This window comes from Filicampus tigris, chromosome 17, assembly GCF_054856515.1.
Source record: "Filicampus tigris isolate MCC_2025a chromosome 17, RoL_Ftig_1.0, whole genome shotgun sequence".
Taxonomy (NCBI): domain Eukaryota; kingdom Metazoa; phylum Chordata; class Actinopteri; order Syngnathiformes; family Syngnathidae; genus Filicampus; species Filicampus tigris.
The window spans coordinates 17,932,098-17,941,670 of NC_141233.1; the positions used below are offsets into that span (position 1 = coordinate 17,932,098).

General features: G+C 46.5%; 1 protein-coding gene across 1 annotated transcript; it reads right to left on the reverse strand.

Annotated features, from left to right (window-relative positions):
* Positions 1 to 2,965: 2,965 nt before the first annotated feature.
* Positions 2,966 to 9,367, reverse strand: rars1 (arginyl-tRNA synthetase 1). The gene is made up of 15 exons (XM_086012175.1): positions 9,213 to 9,367; positions 8,319 to 8,453; positions 7,934 to 8,122; positions 7,741 to 7,849; positions 7,469 to 7,569; positions 7,268 to 7,389; positions 7,037 to 7,157; positions 6,838 to 6,967; positions 5,926 to 6,030; positions 5,330 to 5,508; positions 5,115 to 5,224; positions 4,713 to 4,818; positions 4,374 to 4,546; positions 4,063 to 4,310; positions 2,966 to 3,178 (listed from the first exon to the last, which is right to left on the reverse strand). The coding sequence occupies exons 1-15, from the start codon at positions 9,258 to 9,260 to the stop codon at positions 3,069 to 3,071; spliced, it is 1,986 nt and encodes a 661-aa protein (XP_085868301.1). The 5' UTR covers positions 9,261 to 9,367; the 3' UTR covers positions 2,966 to 3,068.
* Positions 9,368 to 9,573: the final 206 nt, after the last annotated feature.

A 9,573-nucleotide genomic window follows, 5' to 3' on the forward strand; every position in this document is an offset into this window, starting at 1 on the left:
GCGCGGCCGCGTACAAACGCTTTTGAGGAAAGGGCGTAATCTATGCACATCATGACTCATACGACGACTAACACGATTCTTGCCTGCGGGCTGACTTGAAACTCACTGGAATTTTCGTGAAATGTTCTTTTTTTTTCCCTCCCATGTGGAGCGGAGCACAGTGGGCAGCCCCCCCCCCCCAAAAAGACGCTAACCCAATTCACTCGAGGCCTGACGCATTCATCAGCGGGAAACGCACATGCTCCACTTTATACTTCTTAGCCTCTCTGTCAGGCTTTGGCCACAAATGACCTCGTCATAGACTGCGTCACGACCAAAATGTCACGCTACGCAAAGACCGCACTTGTATTCTGCGGCTACGCTCACAGCTGGATACTAAGGAGACAGCAGAAGTGAAAGTTTACACTCCACCTACATACGCTGCGCTACTTGAAAGTTAGCATGGAAGTGACTTGTGTTCACACACAAAAATGCAGTGGATGCTAATCGCAGTATGTGAGAATGCGTCAACAACTTTCATTTTTAGAGTCAAGCTAACTACCTGCTACCTGTGAGTAAACACGTATCTCCAATTTTGGAAACGTTTTCCATTTTCACATTAATGCGATGTCTGTAACGCCGAAACACCATTTATGTAAAAATAAGAAAATGAAAGAAAAATGGAGATAAGTGTTTTTCACATGACAGCGACGGTATGCTATGCGCTGACGTAACTTGTGGTTTTCACTCAAATTGTTTACCTTCTTGCCATGTGTGATAATATTGGCATAGTAGCCTCCAGCCACGTGACTATAGCCAGTGTTTGTTATTAACATTAACCTACATTCTATTTTTAATCAATTCGCATAAACTGTGCCTTAATTGTTTTCATATTCCCGCCCTATGTGGTGAGATTAACATATTAACATCTAGCGTGTGGAGTCGAACTAACTAACACGCTAGCCAGAAGTATTTGCATTCATTACTCTAGTACAAGTACAAATACTGGGATTTTAAAAGACTTTGGTAGAAGTTCAAGCATCAACTCCAGCTTTTGAAGTAGGAGAAAAAAATGTATCGCAGTCAAGTCAAACGGGGGTTCATAGCGCGGACGATATGACTCCGACTACTGGTAGTTTAGCTACATTAACCCATTCAGTACCAGACCTGTTCAGACCCGTCGTGAAATGACAAACATGTCATTGGGATAGATTAGTTTCAAGTATTGTAATGGTGCAAAACGTCCAACTTCAATCGCTAACCTTTATTTGTTACAGAGTGTGCATCCAAACTTAATTGCCATATGTCCGTGTCTCTTTTGGTCATTGGGATAGCATTATGTTTGGAAGCAGATGTAAAAAAAATGAAAAAAAAACGACTCGTTATTTGATTTTCATTTTAAAATAAAAACACCAACATTGAAATACAGCTTAATTTTCTATTTTGTTGTCCGGAGCGAGTAAGGGAAAGTCTAAAAAGGTTTTTCATTTTCCATTTGTAATTCTAAAACCTAAAATCGAATACAGAACGTGACACAAATCGAAATACGGCTCGTAGATCTTATTTTAGATTCCCGGGAGTTGACACCGAAAGCATTTCTCCTAGTGACCAGGAGATGGCGACAGCGTAGCGCCTGAAGACGACATTGTAAACTTTTTGGGAACCTGGAAAATATCGTTGGTGCTTCGCCTTTGCAAATGCAGCTGCTGAGTGTAAACATTCTGATAGTTTACGCGACTACAAGTTGTAAGTGAATTTTGACCATTTGTAGCGATTCAGAAGTAAACTTATAGACTTTAGACAGGCAGGCGAGTGTGCGGGAAATTGCGTGTGATTGGAGATTTGGATCCTTCGAAACGTCAACAGGAAGTCTGGATGACTGACCCGAGGTATGATATCGATCTTGTCAAATATACACACAATACACAAGTCTGTGTACAATAGTCAAACGGTAGTAGTCATCTCAATTCAGCTTAACGTGTTCTCGTCGATCTACTACCAGGTCACTTTTCAACCACTTCTACAAGTAAGAGGCAAGAGCTCTTCCTTCAAGTTGTTTAATTGTCACTCCAATCTATTGGTCCATGCAACACTGGCGTGTAAAACAGGTAACAACGAACGTCCGCTAGCTAAATACTCTCATACTGTGAAAGGCGGACATGCTACCATCCGTTGGCACCGATGTTACGGTCAATCAACTTTTAAACAGCACGCAGGGAGCAGTCCAGTGTGTTGAATAATTGTCTTCTTCTGCGACAACTATTAACACGGGAAAGGACAGCACACCTGCGCTTAAATTTGAAGCTATCTTCAAAATGCTAAACGACTGCGATGTGAGTGGCTTGTAACCATGGTAACAGCTAGCGGTGAACAAGAAGTGGACAGTTGTTATGGTCGATCGCTTTTCTTTTGGCTGGGCATTTAAACGCTGGTTTGTATGGGGTTCCATTTGTGCCAAAATTATGTTATGTGTTGAGGACATGATACGTGCCTGTTATGTCGACGATACGTGTCTATATGTTGTTAGACGTCCATGTTAATTGTTAGACGTCCACGTTAAGTGCTTATTAAAAAAAAAAAAAAAAAGGAATAAAATGAGCCAAACAATAGCTTAAAGTAGGAAGTTTGTTAAACTTGACTGCTGCTTAATGTACTGCTTACATTAATGAAAAAGACAAGATTCATTACATCATATATTGCACATTTAGAAGAAAAATGTAGGTTCATTGTTATTACTGTATTGTGCAGTGTATATATATATATATAAATGCAATATATATTGGTGGCACCACTTTGAGACTTCCACTTGCCTTTTTTTGTTTGTTTGTTTGCCCTAACAAGCTATTTCTGATTTTCTTTAGTTAGCTTTCATTAAAGTTGAATTTGATTTTTATTACTTTTCTTACATATACATGTGTACACATTTATATTCACCTCTGAACAAAATCAAATGCTGAACGAAAAATGACAATCAATTGGCAGCGAGCAGATTGTTCCATATCAGCTTTTTAATTAAAAAACTATGGACATGATGATGAGGTGTGCATTCATGATCACATGGCGGAAATGGAAAAGTGCATAGATTGCCGTCACATCCTCTCCACGGGGTTGATGCCCAGGATGTTGAAGCCTTTGGCCATGATGGCTGCCGTGGCTTCGCACAGCAGCATACGCCACATGTTCACCTTCACCACCTCACCTACAGTCAAAAAATAAAAATAAAAATATATATGTGTATATATCTTTTTTTTAATCCTTCAAAATGTATTCCATGCTTTTGACCAGGACTCCATTGACCAATTCTCTCATAAGGAGTTTGTCAATTCACCCAAAACGGCCGACTTTCTGCTCAATTTTGGCCGTGGGTCCTTGAGACTTTTTGGTGCACGGTTTTGATAGAAGTGTCCACCCAGTTTTGTGTCCATTGGTGAACCCGGTCTCAGAGGCTCTTTCTTCTTTTTTCTAACTTTCCAGGTGGGGCCACTACTGCCACTAAAATCCAAACATTTCCACCAGGATATGCCCAAAACCGGGCAAATTTTCAGGCATGTTTGCGGCGCCCCAAAAGCCGAAGCATTCGTCAGACGAATAATAAAGACTGTTTTCAGGAGGGCCTTTGCACCAGGCCCTAATAAAACAATCCCGCGGGGGGTTCCAAGTATATTAGCCCCGCAGTGCTAAGAGGGAATTAGCATAATGAAGCAGCTGGAAGCCTAAAGTGCCAACACTCCAGTGAGGATGAACTGACATTTACTGACAAGTTTCCCCGGAGGGCAACGCTGCACACTAGTACGTTACGAGTGAGGCAAAACTGCGCACTAGTCGACAACCGCATGCTACTAGTGATAGACATTTCTACTTGGACTTCACTGGCGGTGGGGCCAAGTTGTCCTACTATTGCGCAGAAATGTCTCCATGTCAGCCAGAACACAGCACTGGCGTATGATTGGGAAAGGCGACGTGCAGCTTTTCCTTTGACTTAAGCATAGCTACACGGTTACTTTCACTTCCTCAGGTCGCAAGGAACGCGCTCCGGTGCACAAGTGTCATCGGCGACTAGTCGCTCGCTCGTTCGTTCCTTACCCGTGTGTCGGTCCTTCTCCACGCAGTAGCAGCTGTCGTAGAACTCTGTGAAGGTGGTGGCCAGCTCGTAGAGGTAATCGCACAGCGGGTGCAGCAGCAGGTCGTCCAGAATCTTCTGCAGGATCTCGGGGAAGCGCAGGATGCACTTGCCCAGCTTCCACTCCTTGTCGTGGTCCAGGAGCACCTCCGCGCTCCGGGCCGCCTTCCTCAGGGCCGCCTCGTCCACGTTGGCCAGCCGGGCGATGGACCTGGAGGGGGGGGCCACGTAAGCCAGGGTTGCTGGGAACGGGGCCGACTTAGCGGGCGCCTACCGGATGCGCGTGAAGGCGTAGAGGAGATAGGCGGCCGTGTTGCCGCGGTCGTCAAGCATCTTGTCGAAGGAGAAGACGTAGTCGTTGATGCGGTTGTGCGACAGGTCGGCGTACTTGATGCAGCCGAACGCCACCGAGCGCTGGGCCTTCGTCAGCTCCTCCGGCGTCAGAACCTGGACGGGAAGGACGGCTCCAAAACGTCATTCCAAGTGGATCGCAGAACAAAACAAAACAAAAAAAAAATCAAAGGTTGTCAATACGTTTTTTTTGTATGACGCAATACGCAAACGTTTTCCAAAGCCCGGATTTTGCACCTCCCCCCCAAAGCCACCTTGTCACCTTGTGTCGCTCTTTCTCCTTGAGTTTGTCCATGGATCTTTTCAGTCCCTCGTCCAGCAGGTCCATCAGCCTCACCGTGTCTCCAGAGCGAGTCTTAAACTTCTTCCTGAGGGGCACCAACACACAGGTTAGCAAGCCGCCGCACTTCACCGAACCGCGCGTGTCCCGTTTGGAGGCTCGGTGGGAGATCGACGGCGGCAGGACGGTCCAAAAAGACGGAAAGCGCCAGCACTTTGTCCACAACGTAATCGCCGGTCGTCGTCAGTGACAAAGCCGTGAAAGAAGACTTTTGATCGCCGTCCTTCTTTCTGCCCGAGATTCTTGACGTTGAGCAGCATTTCAGCATATTGGAAGCGAATTCTACATCCAACGCTCAAGACAAAAGCTAGCTTTCAGTCTTACTTGTCTTCGCCTAGCACCACTCCGAATCCAGCGTGCTCTACCCTGGTCACCTGCGGGTCGTACCATCCGATCATCTTGGCGGCGGCGAACACCAGCTGGAAGTGCGGGCCCTGAAATACAAACAAAAAATAAAAAGAAAACACAATGGATTCTTCTTCCTTGCCCTGGCAAACTTGCTATTTTCCACTCCGCCGATCATTTCTCGGCAAGCCCACCTGCCCGCTGTCCGTCACGTAGATGATGATGTCGGCTTTTTCGTCAAAAATGCGCTGGCGCACGGCGGCCAGGTCCGACGTGTCGTACGTGTAGCCGCCGTCCGACTTGACGACGGTCAGCGGGATGGACTGGCCGGGGGCAAACACGATCTTGCGGCCCTCGTCCATTTCCGTCAGGCCTGGTGTCCGTTCAGAGAAACAAACAAAAAGAGTGGACGGGTGAATGCGGCAACAGTGCCCCCTTGTGGCCAACTGGCGCCACTGGAGACATCGCAGAGGAAGAGGAGGAGGAGGATGATGATGACGATGATGACGATTCCGCTGCAACCGCTCACCAACCCGAGTGAAAAGATGGATTTTAGTCTTGGAAACATGCCCCATAGCGCCCCCAGGAGAGTTGGGGAGAAAAAAATAATAGGCTCCAACATTTCACATTTTCACCATCCGACACAAAACGGGGTGGACACACGCCCGACAAAGTCTCAAGGACCCAAGCCGGTAACGAGACAGGAAGCCGGCCATTTTGGAGTGAAGCGGCCATTTTGGGCTCATTCCGAGGCTGGGGATTTCACCCAAATGAAAAACGGGCTTCTCACCTTTGTCGTCAAACTCCTTCACCACGTCCGTCATCAAGTCCTGGTAGAAGGACTCCCCCCGCTCGATGATGTGCACGTCAAGGCAGTCGTAAACCTTCTGGAACTCTGGAAAGGACCGGCCAGGCACATTCACGCCTCTGGACAATTCGCAGTCTTCAATGAACAAATGGATAACCCGCACAAGCGCTGGGAGAGTCAATCGGGAAGGCTGGGATTTCAACGCTGGGCATTTTGGAACTGGCACGCAGACGCACAAACCTCTAGCCATCATTTTTCCACCATGGTCCGTCCCCATTTTTAACTCGAGTGATTTACGAGATGAATTCATTCCGTCACCGAGCTCGGGGGTGAGGCCCGAGTCCAAACGTAAACAGCAATCATTTACGCTGCTTGAGGATTGCCATTATAAAATGTAAAAAAAAAAAAAAGCAAAGAAATCGGGCATCGGGTTAAAAAAAAACAAAAAACAAAGTAAGGTTGAGGTTTTTCCTTTGATAACAGAATAGCAAAATAATTGACAGTCCATTATACCAGACATGGGGGGGAAAATGCAAATAAGCAGCGGATCCGGTGAATTACCACTTTGATACTAATAAATAAAAAAGCATTGTGTTGTAAAATAAAAACAACGTAAAGAAATCAACTGGTGATATGAACTCAGCTGAAAGTCACACACACCGCAATACATTTGATCAATGTGTGCCTTTAAGAGCCGTGGCCTAGTAAGTGACATCAGTAGCTGCCGTTTGTTAGCGTCTCTTCCATGCTCTTTGCTAGTCTTTCATTTTATATTTGTGTGTTTGACTATTGATCATTTATCACTTTCAAGAGATGGCTGAAAATGCAAACCAACGCAAAAATCGCCAATTCGTAACAGGAAGGGAAAAAAAAAAAGGCAATTTATTGTGTCACCTTTCCTGGAGACGTCACAGATGAGATTCCAGGCTTTGATGAAGTCCGCTTCTTTACTCTGCAGGCGGACTACGCATTGGTACGCTCGCTTCTTGAAGGCTTCCTCCTCGTCAAAGCGCTTCTTGGACTCCTGGAGGCGCAGAAGGCGGGCTTAGGCGGGCGCGGCCCACATCTCGGCCTTCGGCAAGCTCGGACTGACCTTGTAGAAGGCCTGCAGGTCCCCGATGGGGGGCGACACCGTCAGGTAGTTGGGGAATTTATCCTGCAGGTGCGCGATGAGCATGCCGAACTGCGTGCCCCAGTCGCCCACGTGGTTCAGCCTGAGCACAATGCCGCACAAGAAAAAACCTCAGCAGGAAACTGCTAGCGCTGCGTAAGGCTGTGCTATGCTGACACACGGAAAGTTCAAAAGAGGGAGTCTCCCGGCCACCTGAGCACGTCGTAGCCCAGAAACTCAAAGAGTCGACACATGCTCTCGCCGATGATGGTGGAGCGCAGGTGGCCCACGTGCATCTCCTTGGCGATGTTGGGCGACGAGAAGTCCACCACCACCTGGGCGACGCACACGCAAGCTCGGGACAATTTGCTCATTCGACGGAGCGGCGCCGTGCCGCGCGGCGCGGCGTCTTACCCTCTTCCTGGAGGCGAGCGGAGGCGGCTGCACGCCGTTGACCAGCAGGTCGCTCAGCAGCCCGGACACAAACGACCGCTTCAGGTGGATGTTGATGAAGCCTGGACAAGCAAGGTGCAGCTCAATCAACTTGGTTGTGTCTACGTGCCCTGTGATGAACTGTTTTCAACTTGACATTGAAGTTCTGACCAATCCAAAAAAAAAACCACCTCTCAAAACTTCACTCAGACCAAAATGATATGCGTGTGATCCGCTTGAGATGGTTTTCATACCCGGTCCCGCGATTTCCGTTTTCTGGATGAGTTGGTTTTCCGGAATGTTGCCAATGATCTTCTCGGCGATCTCCCTCGGGTTGACTTTCACGCCTTTTGCTTTCAGCAGCTGCCGACAGAGGAAAAAAAGAGAGTCAAGTTCGAGTCTTGCGGGCTAACTTGGCACAGGCTACGAAAGCTTGTTTGCGTGTACCTGTGCCATGGCCATGGCGCTGTTGCACTGGTAGTCTCCAAACTTGGCTTGCTGGTTGGGCGTGACGGAGAGCGGCGGGCTTTCAAGCTCGGGGCAGGAGGCCCGGATGGCCTGGCCGAAAATCTCCTGCAGCCGCTGGTTGATGTTCATCATGGCGGGCCCGCGGTGGGGGGGATCCGCCTGGAGACTCTAAGGACACGTTCACCCAAAGCCTCGTCAATCTTCAATTGAATCGATTTTCCTTTAATAAATACTTTTTCATTATTATTTATTTATATATTATGTATCATTATTATTAGCGTTTTATATCAAACCCCAAATGTGATTCCAAATCCCCGATTTGGCCAATTTTGAAAGGCAAGAGCGCCACGTGCTGCTCCCTCACCCTTTTGAGGATGTTGAGGCGATATTGGAGCCTGCTGTTCTCCTCTCGCAGCTCATCCAGACGACAAGACGGACTCAACCTCTGCGGATCCTTCAGTCCCTCGAGCTCAGCGGAGAGACTTTGGATCTCGCACTCCTGGAACAACACATCGCGACCGCTTAGTCATACATAGTAAGGACATTGTTACAGCGCTGCTGCAAAGTTACATGGTCATAAATCACATATTAATCCGTTTTATTGAGGCTAAAAACACTTAAAGATCAAAGTGCATCACAACGAAACCAAAAGTCCAAATTTAAACATGCAATTAACAAATAGCAGCTGAGGAGTCCATATAGGTTCTTCTTCTTCTTCAAAAAAAAAAATCGAATTCCAGTTTTCAAAACCGTAATGCTTGAACAAATATAGTCCTGTACACACATGAAGTACATACGTCTATAATTTCTCATTTTAACAGCTAGATGGCACCACAAGTCTTTGGATTTAAAAACAGAGGCCAACACAGGACTTGGTTCAATTAATGAGTCATTTAAGAAAAAAGAGCTATTGTAGCTGCAGTAACACACATTAACAACAACATTTAACACACATATGTAAAAAAAAAAAAATGCATGAAACACACGGCCCGTTGACATAGTTCCCAAACAAACCACAACGTACAGTATTTATTTCGTACTAAAGACCTTTATTTTAAATGAAAGCCGAATTTGAGAGAAGCCGGTACCAAATGTTAACAGTGACGTGAAATAACCTTACATTTTAAAACTTAAAAAAAAAAAAAATAGCAATATGCTTGTTTCTGTCAAAGCTGCTTCGCGCTACCTGGTTGCATTGTTGGACACGTTGCGCCGGTTTTATCTTAAACTTGACAACTGTTGTCCCAGCGGGGCTCACCTGCTTCTGGAGCCGAGTCGTGTATTCGTTCACACGGTCTCCGTCCATTCCGAAGCACCGGGCTAGTGGAGGAACTCGGCAAGTGCAACCGGAGGGTAGTCGCGTGGCTGATGAAACAAACTGGCCACGGAAGCAAAGAGGAAGAAGTTGACAACTTTTTCCGTTTCACTTCCGGGAAGGCGAGGTTAATATTCTTGTTCGTTGCGTTGAAATCAGGGTCACAAAGCAGACTCGTATTCGTTTGTCGCCAACTGCTGGATAAATGTAGAATTGCACACTAGCGGATTGACCGTACACTTGGATTTAAACATACGAAATCATTTTTCAAATGTAATTTTAAAAAATGCAAAGATGAACAATA

Excerpts from the sequence above, each read along its gene's own strand:
- rars1 (XM_086012175.1), bottom strand. The coding sequence starts at position 9,260 with ATGGACGGAGACCGTGTGAACGAATACACGACTCGGCTCCAGAAGCAG. Across the intron at positions 7,570-7,740 it reads AACGGAAATCGCGGGACCGG|GCTTCATCAACATCCACCTG; the intron begins GTATGAAAACCA and ends TTGCTTGTCCAG. Across the intron at positions 4,819-5,114 it reads GTGGTGCTAGGCGAAGACAA|GAAGAAGTTTAAGACTCGCT; the intron begins GTAAGACTGAAA and ends GGTGCCCCTCAG.